The sequence below is a fragment of the Syngnathoides biaculeatus genome, chromosome 2, assembly GCF_019802595.1.
Source record: "Syngnathoides biaculeatus isolate LvHL_M chromosome 2, ASM1980259v1, whole genome shotgun sequence".
In the NCBI taxonomy this organism is placed as follows: Eukaryota; Metazoa; Chordata; class Actinopteri; order Syngnathiformes; family Syngnathidae; genus Syngnathoides; species Syngnathoides biaculeatus.
The window spans coordinates 11,909,485-11,926,647 of NC_084641.1; the positions used below are offsets into that span (position 1 = coordinate 11,909,485).

A 17,163-nucleotide genomic window follows, 5' to 3' on the forward strand; every position below is an offset into this window, starting at 1 on the left:
GACTGAAAAATACACTTTGTGCATTTATTTATGTATTTATTTATTTATTTATTTATTCATTCATTTTAAAGTTCTTTTAGCAATAACTGTGCCTTGATGGTATATATTTTTTGTGGGGGAGGAAGGGGTATCTGTTATTTTACTTTATACCAAAGATGTTCTATTTTTATTCTATTTGCAAGAGTACCTTGTAGAAAAGCGCTCTTTATTTTGTTGTATGCATAGGTCATATAAAGAGATTAAAGGCTTTTTATTTGATTTTTGGATTTGATAATCAAAATCCCCCCCAAGTGTTCCTTTATCCATTCTCCTGCAAGTATCTTAAATTCAACTGAATAAGCAGCAATGGAACTAGTGCCCCAAGTGAACGTAAGGAGGTGGCAAATGGCTTCTTTGCTCTGAATGGGGTGATCAAGGCCTTTCTGCGTTTGGGAGAAATTGAATTGAATGACTGGAGTACAGGGAAGGGATTGTGCCATTACGAGGTGGATCCTCTAGCCGCTTTACCATAGAGGAGGTTAGTGACAAAATCGACCTTGGATTGTTCGGTGGAATAACTACAGTTGAAGGTTGAAAACTAGGGGACAATTAAGAAGGAATTGATTACATTCATCCTGGTCCCTGGAGTGGGGCTCAGAGGGAGGGTCACAAGATTTTAGGGAGGAGGGGTAGCTCAGAGTCTGCAGGCTCGAAAGGAGAACTGAAAGAAGAAAGGACTGATTGCATTTGTGAAGACAGGAGGGAGACTTGTTGAGTGAGTGAACGAGTGTAAGGATTCCATGATTTGTTGAAGTGTCGCCCTGTGTGGTAGCCTTGGAGGGTGAGTGCATGTTTAAGCCCGCCCCCCGGGGTTGCTGGGTCGGTTGCTACCCAGAGTGTTTTGTAATGATCGTATCGAGGCTGAGCCCAAGAGCAGGTGGAAGCTGAGAGGTTGTGATGAACAGATTTTTTTGAAAGGGGATGGTCCTTGAAATGAGCTGGCAGGTTGTTGAGAGAGAATACATTGCAGTGGCGAAAGACGGGAGGTCTGCTTGATGATGAGGTGTGTTGTTACGTTCACTAATGATTCCTTCAGAACAACGACTCTTTGTAGTGAAGAAATTGAACACAATCAGTTCATGAAATGATTCGTTCTTTTTCCTTGCCTGCTGCTCACTGCTGTGAGGCGAGCGAGTCACTTTGGAGCAAAAATAGAACTATTGAAGCACTCACCTCTGAATATTCAATGACCAATGCATAGCAGGTGGGCAGGCTGAAGCAGGACTTATGTGCGACTGGCCGACAATGTCATTCACTTCACCGAATGACCAATGAGCAGCCAGCATCAATCAGCACCAAGCAGGAAGGTTAAAGACTTAAGGGAGTGATTCTTTCACTGAACTAGTGTAGTGAGGAACTGAAGAATGATTCGTTCAGGGAAGGAGCTTCAGTGAACAGAGTGGTTCGTTCACTCAACTGGTCTACTGAGGATGGATGTTCAATAACTGAGCTCGTTGCATGCAAAGGTGTTTAATTTTAAGTCTCCCCCTCTTTCCTACTTTAAAATACACAACAACAACAATGCATATAGTGCTTCGGTGAACATGTTGAATGAATGGGAACTTCAGAGATGAATCAGAATGATGAAGCACTTCAATTATTTATGAAAAAGAAGTAAACATTTCCTGTGAACAAATCATTTGAGTGAATCTTTTTAAGAAATTGGTTTGAGTGAGTCAGTAAAGAACTGCTATGCCCATCACAATTACACTGAGGATGAGGATGGACATGAATGTCCGAGTGAAGGTAAGGAATAGAGTCGTTTACTTGGAGACTGAGGAGCCGTGGTACCGCTGTAGAAGCTGCAATACTCTGGTGAGAGCATCTTGGATCTAGCAGGCTTAAATACTGGTGACAATGAGGCTTGATTGATGATTGGTGTGTGGCTGAGGTGGTGCTGATTACTGTGAAGACACGGGGGCTGCATGGCAAAGTGCCACCCACACTCAAGCAAAAGGACTACAGGGCACAGTTCATGACACTACCTCCACCAATTACCTAAATAAGACAAGGCATTGTATGATACTAACCAGGCAGAGGATATATTTTCCTTCTCTTTATTTTATTTTGTCTGCCTTCCTGCAAGGTAATCCATCTCAGCCCACCTCGCTCCACTATATGAGTCCCTACCAGATGAATGCATATGCCATGGCCCTAAAAGCAGTGGGTGAGATTATCCAGGACTATGACAGTGACAAACTCTTTCCTGCCTATGGCTTTGGTGCCAAGCTGCCCCCTGATGGCAAAATCTCCCACGCATTCCCACTGGTAAGAAACACAAACATTTCATATCACCTGTGGAGGTCAAACAAACACAGAGACCTGCATGCACACTTGCATACATAGTAGACCCACAACGGGACGTGATTTAGACCAGGAGTCTTTCCTGCAGCAACAGCTACCAGAGATTTTGTGCTCATCTGCATGCCAGCAGGAACCTCCCAGCATCTCTCCGACTTGCAACTTTTGTCTTTCTGCTCAGCTCTCCAGACAACCCCCAATTTGTCACCAAAATATGCTTGACTGGACATATATATAGTGAAGAAAACAAGTATTTGAACACCCTGCTATATTGCAAGTTCTCCCACTTAGAATTCATGGAGGGGTCTGAAATTTTCATTGTAGGTGCATGTCCACTGTAAGAGAAGAAAAATCCAGAAATCACAATGTATGATTTTTTTTTAACGATTTATTTGTGTGATACAGCTGCAAATAAGTATTTGAACACCTGAGAAAGCCAATGTTAATATTTGATACAGTAGCCTTTGTTTGCAATTACAGAGCTCAAACGTTTCCTGTAGTTGTTTGCACACACTGCAGGAGGGATTTTGGCCCATTCCTCCACACATATATTCTCTAGATCAGACAGGTTTCTGGGCTGTCGTTAAGAAACACAGAGTTTCAGCTCCCTCCAAAGATTTTCTATTGGGTTTAGGTCTGGAGACTGGCTAGGCCACAGCAGAACCTTGATATGCTTTTTACGGAGCCACTCCTTGGTTTTCCTGGCTGTGTGCTTCGGGCCGTTTTCATGTTGAAAGACTAGCCACGACCCATCTTCAATACTCTGACTGAAGGAAAGAGGTTGTTCCCCAAAATCTAACAAGACATGGCCCCGGTCATCCTCTCCTTAATACAGTGCAGTCGTCCTGTCCCGTGTGCAGAAAAACACCCCCAAAGCATGATGCTACCAGCCCCACGCTTCACAGTAAGGATGGGGTTCTTGGGATGGAACTCATGATTTGTCTTCCTCCAAACACGGTTCGTGGAATTATGACCAAAAAGTTCCATTTTGGTCTCATCTGACCACGAAACTTTCTCTCATGACTCCTCTGTATCATCGAAATAGTCATTTGCAAATTTAAGACGGGCTTTGACATGTGCTGGTGTAAGCAGGGGTACCTTCCGTGCCATGCATGATTTCAAACCATCTTAGTGTATTACCAACAGTCAACTTGGAAACAGTGGTCCCAGCTCTTTTCAGGTCATTGACCAAGTCCTGGGCTGATTGCTCAAATTTCTAAGGATCATTAAGACTTCACGAGATGATATATTGCATGGGGCTCCACTCCGATTGAGATTGACCGTCATGTTTAGATTCTGCCGTTTTCTAATAATTGCTAGAACAGTGGACCTTTTTTCACCAAGCTGCTTGGCAATTTCTCTGTAGCCCTTTCCAGCCATGTGGAGTTGTACAATTTTGTTCCTGGTGTCTTTGGACAGCTCTTTGGTCTTGCCCATGTTACAAGTTTGACTCTCACTGATTGTATGGGGTGGACAGATGTCTCTGTGCAGCTAACGACCTCACACAGGGGCATCTGATTCAGGATAATACATGGAGTGGAGGTGGACTTTTAAAGGCGGACTAACAGGTCTTTGAGGGTCAGAATTCTGCCTGAGAGACAGGTGTTCAAATACTTATTCGCAGCCGTATCACACAAATAAATCATGAAAAAAAAATCATACATTGTGATTTCTGGATTTTTTTATCTCTCACGCAGTGGACATGCACCTACGATAAAAATTTCAGACCCCTCCATGATCTCTCAGTAGGAGAACTTGCAATATAGCAGGGTGTTTGAATACTTATTTTCTTCACTGTAATTCATATAGATTTTCTCCATTTTCTCCGGGCACTCCGGTTTCCTCCCACATACCAAAAACATGCAACATTAGTTGGACACTCTAAATTGCCCCTAAGTGTGATTGTGAGTGCGGCTGTTTGTCTCAAAGTGCCCTGCGATTAGCTGGCAACCAGTTCAGGGTCTACCCCGCCTCCTGCCCGTTGACAGTTGGGATAGGCTCCAGCACTCCCTGCGATCCTTGCGAGGATAAGTGGTGAAGAAAATGGATGGATTCTGTACCATTCATTGGCAGGCTGGATTGAGACGTTCAATGGTCTGAGTTTGCCCACCCGATTGTTTAAAAAAATAACTTGGATGGTGCACTAACTTGTAACTGAGGGATTGACTTTGAGATAAAAATATGGCCAACTGTCTCTCAGAAGGCAATGCTTTGTTTTGAAGGGTGGTGACACCGATAATCCAAACTGCGTGGGCATCGACGGCGTCATGGAGGCCTACTTCCAAAGCCTAAGAACTGTGCAGCTGTATGGACCTACCAACTTTGCACCTGTTATCAACAAAGTGGCAAAGTGGGTACATGGCGAGGGTTTGGGAATAAATAAATTCATTAGTTATGGTCGAAATTTAAAGTAACCTCATGACCAAATTACAAATTAGAAGCAGAGAATGAACAGTTACTCCTTCTTTCATCAAGCTCTGGTCATATTTATGTGTAACAGTGTTGAAGATTGTAGAATCATGAGGCTGGTTTGCAATGTTGCAACGTGTGTGTTTGTGTGTGTGTGTCTTTGTGTGTGTGCATGCACGTCCCAGCTGTGCTTCAGAGATAACAGATGGCTCGCAGTACTTTGTCCTGTTGATGATCACAGATGGAGTCATATCTGACATGGTCCAAACCAAAGAGGCCGTGGTCAACGTGAGTAAATACACGCATTTGCACAGGCATGTTTCCAACTCGCTTCAATGACTTGCATTAAATTCCAACAGATCTACCGCGCATCACCAATCATTCGACCCATGTCAATCTGTCTTGATAAAACTTTTGCAGTATTTGCTTTATATAATCAAAGGTTCCAACAGCTTTTTCTCATTAGAATTCCTTATGCAGGTAAATTATGAAAAAATGTAATACTACTTAATAGATAAGAGGCTTATTTCTTATTTCTGGGTTGACTTGTCCAACTTCTGTATTTTATTACGAAATCAATTGTTGGACCAAAATGTGTTCTAAATACTTTTAAATCAGTTATAGTCTTTATTATAATTACAATGATCTAAAATTATATAATGTACCTGGAATATGCACTGCAGAAAGCTGTTTTTAAAAAAAGGTTCAGTTTCACATTATAAAACCTGGCCTCGCATTGCGGAGAACTCATCAACTCTTGTTGCGACCCTGTGGTCACTCAAATCCTTCCAAGAAGAAGTTGGGGACACAGGCCAACACAGACTGACAAGAGAGACAACACTGTATATCACATAACTTTGATAAATAAGACACAAAAAGGACTCCGCCACAGTGACAAGAACCGGATATCAAATTTTATGGTTTTAAAGTGATCAATTTTTACATTATAACATGAAACATATCACGTTGTAACGTGATAGATTTTTGGCTTACGTTGTCTAAAGTGGCTTCAGCATGGTGTCAATGTTTAACAATCACTTTGAGGATTTGCTAAGACAAATGGGTCCGTGGGCCCAACCCTCACTGCTCTCAGTTATAATTCTTATTGCTTCCACTGCCCCAAAGTGAAACATGCAGCAGCTTTTTCTTTCTATGACAGAATGTAGATATCTCTACTATTACTGCTTTGAATGTCCATGTCTTCTCTCTTTTGTGCTGTCTCCTATGCAGGCTGCATCACTTCCACTGTCGATAATCATTGTAGGTGTTGGACCTGCTGAGTTTGATGGTGAGTGTTGCATTTTTGGGGTTTGGGTGGATTGCTCTGTGGAGGCCCCATAGGTCAGTGGTTAGTGCATTGGTTTGGTAAGCCAGGGGTCATGAGTTCATATCTCACTGGGACCTCCCCTCCCCGAGAGTGGTTGCATCAGGAAGGGCATCCGGCGTTTATAAACTGTGCCAAACAAATATGAGCGTTCATCTGCGACATCAGGCTGTGGCGACCCCTAAAAGGACAAGCTGAAAGAAACCTTGGTGGACTGCTATATAAATGGGGAGAAATATAAATGACTAGAAACTGCTAATTATTTCAAAATGGCTTGTGAATAATGATGGAGAAAAGCACTGAAATACTGGCGAACACATCATAATCCCCAGAGGCAAAAATGCAATCATTAGTGTGCAGTCAGAGGATGACGTCAAGTGAATGTTTTAACAAGTGATTTGACGCTGCCAGAGCTAATCCACCCCTAACCTGATCTTTTATAAGCAGAAGAAAATGGATGAATGGATGGATTGATGGATGACGCAATGAGTGTTTTTTACAACATAATCTCTTTTTGAGTGGTTGTATATTTGCATTGTAACAATTACATGTACTGTAAATTCATGTCAATTCAAATAAAAGATGTTGGACGCGCGGCCTGACCCGGCAGAATGAACTTAGTTCCCACTGACAATTTTGTGAATGTGTCCTCTGTCTTCATATGCGCCCTGTGACTGACTAGTGACCAGTCCAGGGTGCAGTTTGCCTTTCATCCAGTAGACAGATAGAATCAAAAATATAACATTTCACACTATAGATCCATGCACAATTCCCATCAGGAGAAAAAAAATCCAGAAGTGGGTTGACCTGTAGAGATTAGTTACGGTTGCAAAAATATAATTGGCAATCTCTGTCAGTGAGGAAAGGTAGAAAAGTAATCTTTTTTTTTTTTGGTGAGTTTACTTTTCCAGAGATTTCTGTCCATAGTTCAAGTTAATAATGTTTCCAGGTAATGCCAATGCATTCATAAAGTACACAAGGGTGGCATCATCTGATATGATTCTAATGGCCTTTATTTTCTACCAATTTTGTAATTCTGAGGCAGGATTAATTGTTTGAAGGTCACTGAGCACCTGTGTGGTTGTATGTCTCTTCATGCATTATTTCAATACTTGTATTTTTTAGTGTCCTCGTTTCATAATATACTGACTTCCAATACAAGCCCTTTATGAAAAAAGTGCTGCCTTGAGCTCTCTCCCATGGTTGAACTGCTCCGCTGACAACATTGTGATAAGAAGCATTTTCACCTACCTGTGGCACATGTTCTGACAAGAAAAAGGCAGTAGATGGAAACAAGACATCTCTGTCTCGCTAACATACTTAACTCCTGCCAGTGAAATACAACATTGAGTCATCTAAAAAAAAAAAAGAACAAGCCAACGTCAAGACTACAAATCATAGCAAATGGCAGAAGGAGTTTCCGCACGGGAGACATTTATCCATATAAAATGAAGGAAGTGTTTATAAATAAGGATAAATGAGATTGAATTTTTTGTTTTTGTGTTTTGTGCAAGTGTCTACGCTGTTATTGATCAAATTATATGAAAATGACCCTATTGTGATTGTGGTCGTAATTTGCAGTGGTGTAAAACTGCACTGATAGCTGTTCGTAATGTTGTCCAAAATTATTTTTCGAAACTACTCCAAACTACAATCACAAAATACTGTTAAAGGCGTACAATGCTGTGGTGAAATCCTGACTGAAGGCATCCAGTGTACAGTACACTACCAGTCAAATTATTTTACAAAAGTTTTTTTTCATGCTATTGAATGCTAAACCGAGACAGCACGGTGGCGCAGCTGTAGAGCATTGGCTTCACAGTTCTGAGGACTTGGGTTCAATCCCGGCCCCGCCTGTGTGGAGTTTGCATGTTCTCCCCGTGCCTGCGTGGGTTTCGTCCGGGCACTCCAGTTTCCTCCCACGTCTCTAAAACATGCATTGATTGGAGACTCTAAATATCCCTCCATGTGCCCTGCGATTGGCCAGCGATCACATCAGGGTGTACCCTGCCTCCTGCCCGTTGACAGCTGAGATTGGCTCCAGCACTTCCGTGACCCTTGTGAGAACGAGCTGCTCACTGCTGATGGCTGGCTGGATGGATGGATCCAAAACCACATCCAAACCTATGACTGGTCCTTTACATATTGTACACAAAACATCAAGAGAGGCAATAAGTGTCTATTTGGGACACACCGTATTTTGTAACCGGTGACCATCTGTGATTGCAGAGTTTCATATCGAGATGGGGTTTGGCTATACATTAGAGTTGCTGCAGTTGAAGATATCTCAACACGTTTCCCCAACAAGTGACTACTTATTGTGAACAAAAATACTTTCTGAAGCAATCTGCAACCCTCCCGCGGCTTCACACGCTCACTGTAAACGATGAGGTGTCTCAATTTCCTGACCTGTGTTTTAAATTTGAACCATCTTTGCTTGAGACACAACATTCTTTGTTGCATAAAATGTTCTACCCATCTTCCACTCGATACGTTTCTCCCCATGCCATTCCATTTCTGTAATTACGATAATCTTTTTCATTTTCCTCCTCAGTGACTCTGTTATTGAGTCATTCTTTGACTCGCTCTCTCTCTGCTGCTTTCAGCAATGGAAGAGCTGGATGGAGATGAGGTGAGAGTATCCTCCAGAGGGCGCCTCGCTGAAAGAGACATTGTGCAGGTACTCATCACCATTCCATTGAACTTGGCTGGGTAGATTTTAGCAATAACACAAAAGTGCATAGTAAAAGGAGGCTTCAATTGGTTTTTAAATCGGATTGGTTGTAGGTTCTCTCTATATACATATATATAAATGCACACGTCAAGATTCAAGTACAGTAATCCTGTATGAATCACATGTCTCTATATGATATCTTTTTATAACGCACAATTGGGACTGACATTGTTTTTCATTTTTTCATTACAAAAATCCAAGCATGATTTTAGGAATTATTTCTCCTCAATAAGAGTTATCGTCTGGGGCCCCAATAATGCAGTGATGTAAGCACATTCCACAGACATGCTGAATAATGTATACGGTATTTAATAAAACGAAAACATAAACTTTTGTTTTCCTCAAGTAGCCCCCCACTCCAGACCAAAAAAAAAAAAATTAAATTCACTGTTATTTGTCACTGTTATAAGAAGGCCATTAATAATCTACCAAATACAGTGGTGTACTTCATCAAGCCCAGATGCGGAGCAGCACAGACGGTGTGGGCCACTCCCGAGGCCAAAAAATGGTTGACCGTTCGTGCTTGGAGGTTCGAGACTTTAGGCGACTCCAGGGGTGGAGAGGCATGGTGCAGGCACATAGATCCATCTCGAATGAGCAACCATCAAGAAGCGTCAAAGTACAACCACAGTGCTCCATGCCATCACCAACCAAAATAGCACGTGGTTTCAACCAACAAAAGCCTGCCCACCGTACCATCGTGGTTGCTCTCGACCTGAGCAAGGTGTTTGACTGGGTCAACCACTCGAAGCAGCTGTCGGACATTGTCGAGTCGAACCTACCATCTTCGCTCAAGTGCTGGACCATCAACTACCTACGCGCCAGGTATTCATATGTCGAATTCAACAATGCCAAATTGTCCAGCCAACAAGTTCACCAAGGCGTCCCCCAAAGGGGCGTTCTGAGCCCGCTGTTTTCAATCACTACATCTCAAAATTGCCCAGGCCACCGACAGGCATCAGTGTGGTATCACACGCCAACGACATTACCATCCTAGCCAGTGGTCCCTCCATCCCACCACTGTGCACGGCATTGAACCAATACCTATGCACGGTCCACGACTTCTTTGCCACCTGAAGTCTCCAACATTCGGCTAAAAAATCATCGGCCACGCTGTTCACCACCTGGAATGCCGAACAGTCGACGAGACTGAACATCGAAATCAGAGGCAATTGAATTCCAACCATCCGTAATCTAAAAATCCTTGGCGTCACCTTCGATCCCTCACTGACATTCCATGAACACGCGAAAGTCGTGCACTGCAAACTCAAAAAAAAAAAAAACAACGTTCTGAAGTGCCTACCCGGTACCACGTGTAGCCAGACGAAGTAGATCATCCTCATGACGTATAAGGCCATCGGAAGATTGATCCTGAACCACGCGGCGCCAGTGTGGATTCCCAACCTGAAACCAACTCACTGGGACTCCCTCCAGGCAGCTCAAAACACTGCCCTTCGAACCGCCACGGGCTGCCACAAAATGGGTTCCATCGATCACCTACACGCGGAGTCGAAACTCCTTCTGGTATCCGAGCACAATGTGATATTCACGAAACAATACGCTCTTCAGTGTATTGTAACCACAAGATGACAAGGCAAGAAGCATACCCCAGAGCGTTGCGCAAAACCGTTTGAGATATCCAGCCATCGATCAAACAGTCCATTCATTGGCCATCTGTTGGTGGTTCGATGCCTCTCCGTGATCCATTGAACCACCGTAGCCAACGGGATCGCCGGCTAGAAATCCAACATCATGTCGGGTGGCTACCCGCCTCCAGCATCTGAATGTGAAACACAACTCCCGCGGCCCGTGAGATCGACGCTATCACAACTCCCTTCGGGCTGGTGTCACAAGCTCAACAACTATCGCCATCAACTCGACAACATCGTCGGTAAATGGCCAGTGTGTGACGTCGCACCCTACGATACGTGTCATCTCTTCAACTGTGCCACTCCAAAACTCTCATTTATTTTTTTAAGCCATTCAGAAGTTGACTTGCTAGTGTGTTTTAGATCCTTATCCTGCTACAAAGCCCAAGTGCTCTAAAACTTGAGGTCACAAACTCATGGCTCAACTTTCTCCTTCAGGATTTTTTATTAAAGAGCAAAATTCATGATTCCATCAATCACAGCTAGTTGTCCAGGTCCGAAAGGAACAAAGGCTCCCAAGACCATCACACAACCCCCACCATGTTTTGACTGTTGGTAAGATGTTCTTTTTTTGAAATGCTGTGAGACATTTCCCCTAGGTATAACAATGTACACACTTTTCACAGAGCTCAACTTCCTTCTCATCAGTATATATAACATTTTCCCAAAAATCTTGGGAATTTTTCAGATGTTCTTTGCAAAGGTTAGACGAGCCATTATGTCTTTTTTGGTCAGCAATGTTTTCTCACCTTGGAGCGGTGCCATGGATACTATTTATGCCCACTCTCTTCCTTATTGTTGTGTCATGAGCACTGATTATAACTGAGTCTAGGGACGCCTGCAGTTCTTTTGAATTTATTATTAGTTCCTTTGTAGCCTCCTGGATGAGTCATTGTTGTTCTCTTGGGACAATCTGTTAAGGCCAACCACTCCTGTGAAGGTTCACGACTCCTGTGAAGGTTCACCTCTGTTCTATGTTTCGCCCTGTGAGGATAATGACTCTTCCCGTGCTTCGTTGGAATCCTAAAGCTTTAGAATGGCTTTTATAACCCTCTCCAAACTAATAGATGTCACTTTATTGCTCGATTGTTGTGGAATTTCTTTGGGGCGTCTCATTTTGGTTCATCTTTATTAGAACGTCCAACTTGATTTTGTCGGGACAGATTCCTTTTAAGTGTTTCTTGGTTCAGTGTGGTTAGGGTAAGACGAATACTACGCTCAATCACCATTTAAAACAGCATTTTATGTTCACTGAGGTTATGTTTTTTTGGTGAGTTTAAATATGAGTGGGGAAACTATGCAAAAATATAACAATTAGAGAAGGGGGCCATTCTTTTTTTCACTGCACTGTATATTGATCTGATGCCTGCTGATGACTGTATGACTTCTGCTCTTGGACTGAAGCTGTATTGATGGTGCCATCATGTTTCAGCGTCAACGCCGTTCCTCATTACTGACTGGCATTTTGTATTTGTATGCACGGTGGAAACCTCTGATTATCGTTGCCCTTTTAATGACAAACATTCTTTAAGAAGGTATAAACATTTTGGGGAGGGAAGGGAGAAATAACATTTTTAAAAATATATCAATCGATCACTGCACATACACTACAACCTACTTGTTATTGATCCAAATGATGTTTATTTTGCAGGGCAGCAACACTGACTTTCCAACCCACCTTAAGTCATAATTCCCATTAGAAGAGTAGTTATGTTGTGGCCATTCTCTACATGGCACCAGTGGGTAGTATTTTGTTTACAGGAACAAAAAAGCGTTGTAGGTTTGGTTGCAAAATGAGTTGACAGACGGTAGACCTTGTCTCGTGCTTTTTGTACTGAGACTGTCATATAGTAGCCAATCCAAAATAACTGGTTGTAAACTTTAAATCCATTTTCATTTTCATTGCACATTATAATCTGTCGGGTGTTCCAGCATACCACTTGCACTATGAAAAGCATAGTGAATGGCCTATCAAATAGTTTAAATGTGAATGTGCATTACAATCCACAAAAAATTGGTGGAACGATGTTGGTAGGCCTCTGGATACTTCTGGGTTGCTCTTAATTGACCCCTCCGTACAGGGCACTTAACCACGCCTCCTGAAGTGACGTCACGCTACGTGCGCCTACGTCAGACAAACAATTAGCAAAAAGGGCGGCGCAGCAAGAAAAGAATAGAGTGAAACTGTCCGATTTACCGGCTGATTTCTCACTCGCATTCTTAGCTAACAGTGAAATATCGTTGAAAAGCAGACAGCAGGGCTTCAAGTATTTTAGCGAGGGGGATTTCAATGGTATTTACATGCATATCGACAGAGAAACCATTGATATTAGCGCGAGATCTTTCCAGAGTCAGAGGAAGACCGAGAAGCCACATAATATAATAAATTATAACCCAAAGACGAATTCGTCATTGACAGTTTCCTATTTTCGTGTTACATATCACACTTGTGTGCAGAATCTGTATATGTATCTGTATAGCCATTTGTGAATCGCCGTATGAAGGAAAAGAAGAAGGCAAGGCTTGATTTATGAGTTGTTTCGCTCGTTTTCTTTGTGTAACGTCACACGCTCCCCTCAATAATTATTCTTGAATTAGAGCCGAACCTACGTAAGTCCCGACCGAGTACGACCATCACTACTTTAGTGTCCTCAAACATCCTTCCTTCAGTCTTGGTGTCTCGGTGCACGTCGAAGGCTTTTAGGACTCGCTCGTCCGGTTTAGCTTAGCACGCTAGCCGCCAACAAAGAGACACGTTTGTGCAGTCAGGTCCTCGCAAAGTATCGCTCAACACAGATCAAATGTGTCAATCATTCACACGTAGCTATGTTATGCAAGCGAAGAACTGCTAATTCATTTATATGAGACATGTATTGAAAATCAAATATAGGGCTTACCTTCGTGCAAACATATCTGTTCCGGTTATGGATTCAGTTGATCATGCAGTCTTCCACAAAGTTTGATCCATCAAAGACATTTTTCGTACCGGGTCTTCGGTTTTGGAAAGGGTACGAATTAAACTGCACCAAGTAGCCTTTCAGGATACCTGTCGTCACTATTACAAAGTCCGTGACAACACCTCTTAACCATATCTATTGTTAAAGAACCCAAATACGCGATAAAACGCTACCAAAAGCTATACTGGACCATACAACCTTGTCTGAGAAAACTGCGGGTCCAAAAAAGGTGTCACGTCCCATCGGAACGAGAGGTAGGACCCAAATGCAGGAACTCGGAAGACGCAAGGTAGTTCAAGAAGAGACACGTTTATTATATGCCGAGGTCGGGGATCCAGCAGGCAGTCCGGTGCAGCAGCGGTTGACGTCGGGCGAAGAGAACAGATGAGCGGACAGGCAGGAGTCGGTACACAGGGAAACAGTCAACGCAGGCAGAAGTATCAAGGAGTCAGGCTTACAAGGTTGGTCAGAGAACGGACGGAGGTCGGTACACACAGGTTCAGTCAGGAATACGAGAGTGCTGGAACGGGACATAAAGCTCAACGAACTGGCCGAGGACCAGTCGTCACCGGGTCCTATATATACGGGGGATGATCAGCCCGCATGAGGCACAGGTGTGTGCCTCCCAATCAGCGCAGCCGCACAGCTCGTGCTGAAACGGCAGGATCATGACAGTACCCCCCCCCTCAAAGGCACGACTCCCAGACGTGCCTAAACGAAAAAACCAGACACTAATTAACTTGAGAAGGTGGCGCCAGTACCGCCCCCTCCTGGACAGCAACTTGAGAAGGCGGCGCCAGTACCGCCCCCTCCTGGACAGCAACTTGAGAAGGCGGCGCCAGTACCGCCCCCTCCTGGACAGCAACTTGAAAAGGCGGCGCCAGTGCCGACGCCTCCTGGACAGGAACGAGAGAAGGCAGCGACCCCGTCGCCGCCTCCTGGACAGGAACGAGAGAAGGCAGCAGCAGCATCGCCAACTCCACCTCCTCCTGGACGGGAGCGTGAGGCGGCTGGGGAACTGTCGCCACCTCCTGGACAGGAACGTGAGGGCGTGCCCGTCGCCGACAGAGCAGGAACGGGGAGCGGCCGCGGGCCGGTCGTCGACAGAGCAGGAACGGGGAACGTCCGTGGGCCGGTCGCCACTGCCACTCCAGAGCACGGACGAGAAGGGGCTGTGGAGTCGTCGCCACCTCCTGGACAGCAACGTGAGGCGGCATCGGGTCGGTCCCCACTGCTACGTGAGCTTGCAGTGCATCCGTTGAAACAGCAACGTGGGCGTGGCGCGGTGGCGAATCCGTTTCCAGGGCAACGTGAACCTGAGTAGGCGGGGAGTCAGTCGAAACTGACATGTGCGTGTCTCAGGAGCGGCTCAGTTCCAACTGCCGCGTGAGCTCTGCTCGGAACCGCCAAAACCTCAACGTGGGAATGGCGAGGAGGCGGGTCAGTCTCCACAGCTACGTGCACTTGGCGAGGTGGCGAGTCTGTTTCCACGGCAACGTGAACCTGAGTCAGCAGCGAAAGTGGAGGACGTCAGGGAGCCTACCCGGATTGGACAGGCTTGGTCCTCCGGCAGACGGTCTACCTTGCGTCGGTCCGGGCGACGGGTCTTTCCTGCTGGGTCCTGTATTGGCCAGTTCGTTCTGTCACGTCCCATTGGAACAAGAGGTAGGACCCAAATGCAGGAACTCGGAAGACGCAAGGTAGTTCAAGAAGAGACACGTTTATTATATGCCGAGGTCGGGGATCCAGCAGGCAGTCCGGTGCAGCAGCGGTTGACGTCGGGCGAAGAGAACAGATGAGCGGACAGGCAGGAGTCGGTACACGGGGAAACAGTCAACGCAGGCAGAAGTATCAAGGAGTCAGCCTTACAAGGTTGGTCAGAGAACGGACGGAGGTCAGTACACACAGGTTCAGTCAGGAATACGAGAGTGCTGGAACGGGACATAAAGCTCAACGAACTGGCCGAGGACCAGTCGTCACCGGGTCCTATATATACGGGGGATGATCAGCCCGCATGAGGCACAGGTGTGTGCCTCCCAATTAGCACAGCCGCACGGGCACCCGCACAGCTCGTGCTGAAGCGGCAGGATCATGACAAAAGGGGCGAAGGTTTATGCAGATCTCTGGCCTCTGATTGGTCAGCGACACGGATGACGCAATTTCTACGGTGGGGTCAATTAAATAAGCCCTTAATTAATTAAAATCTACATGCATCTAAAGGTCTGATTATCACTTCGTCATGTTTTAGTATACGCAGTCAAGAAAGGCAGCCTTGGGCCATGAATTGAACCAGCTTCAGGTTTTTGATGAGATTTTCAAATCTAATTTTACTCTGGACTTCAGATATTAGTAGTAGACGACTGAAGCAAATTCCTGTTTTTATGAGTAATCCCCCACACCCCCGTTTTTCCAACTATTTTTTCTGTTTTTCTGATAATTTTTTTCAACATTTTTTAAAGCTATCATGACACATCAAACTGACACGTGAACCTGCAAACGACAAGTGACTCTGCAGACTCACAAACGGAGGATTACTGCTTGCACACCATCAACTTGCCCATCCAGTATTTCATCACTCCAGCATTTCCATCACTCTCCTTGTCACGACGTCGCCAGCCTGAACCCATTTTAAATCTATCATTTTGTATCCATGGAGCATGCCATATCTGTCCAACTGATTCTGGACAAACATTACTGTATCGAGTAGATCTGAATGGGCTTTCTTCCTGAACAAACGGAAAGTCCACAGGTGCCTGTGTGACGGTCTGAGCGCTCCCCCGTGCTGAAAAGTCCCCTTGTGATTAATGCGCATGCGTCACTAACAGGGGAACTCTGGGTACATAGTAGACGGTTACTGGGAAATCCCCTGCTCTCATAGTTCCCCTTCTTCTATATAGAGCAAGCTAACATGCATTATATCTTAACCGTAACCCTAACCTAACCTTAAAACAAAAGTATACACGTATCTGTACATTCGCTGTGTTCATCTTTCTGAGACATCCATTGTGTAAATGAACACTCGGCAACAAGTTGTCAAATGGCACACGTTGAAGCATGGATGCGGATGTTTCAGACTGGCTGAAAGTTTACAAAATATACGCGCATGTGCAATGATCAAAAAAGACTTTGCAGCACCGGGAGCACTCAGACCATCACACCTGTGTAAAGTTGACTAACCCTAACTAATATCAATACCATCCATGTGACTCAAAGACACGAGTATCTCCCAGTGTCTTAAACCCATATCAGAATAAAACTTGATCAAACTAAATAAGGCAGTCGTGTCGCTTACCACAGAGTCCGCAAAGAGTAACTTGCAGTTCACAGGTTCTCGCATGAGTTTGTGTCCTGGTTACTCAGAAAAACACGTGGGGGGGGGGGAATTTGTCAGAAATACAGGTTGGAAGAAAATCACTCAGAAAAACACGGGGGGAAAAAATGCAGAAAAACATGGGGGAAAATAGTCATTAAAACAGGATGTAAATATTTGCCAGAAAAATTATGAAAAGTAATATTGGAAAAAGCAAAGCCCTCAAATAATTACTTGGAAAAAAGGGATTTTTTTTTTAATCCAAGTGAATGCAATTCACTTTTCTTTTTTCTTTTGCCGTTTATGTAAACTTTTCAAAGAATGAAAAGATTTCTGATGTCACGGATTGATCGCTTTTCTTTCCACTTTAAATTAGCCCGTTTGTAAAGACAAATGACTGCAGCTCCTTTGTGGCATCATAGTTAGGCCAAACAAGTGAT

The 17,163-nt window shown here is 44.4% G+C and overlaps 1 protein-coding gene across 10 annotated transcripts in view; it reads left to right on the forward strand.

Moving 5' to 3' along the window:
* LOC133508002 (copine-9-like) overlaps positions 1-17,163 on the forward strand; it is a 111,057-nt gene that overhangs the window by 91,685 nt on the left and 2,209 nt on the right. For 5 of the 10 annotated variants that reach the window (XM_061833668.1, XM_061833659.1, XM_061833676.1 and 2 more), the window contains 5 exons: positions 2,126-2,307; positions 4,563-4,690; positions 4,935-5,037; positions 5,980-6,037; positions 8,680-8,753. In XM_061833668.1, coding sequence (XP_061689652.1) covers positions 2,126-2,307; positions 4,563-4,690; positions 4,935-5,037; positions 5,980-6,037; positions 8,680-8,753 — 545 coding nt within the window. The other 5 variants (XM_061833709.1, XM_061833686.1, XM_061833704.1 and 2 more) reach the window with 5 other exon arrangements.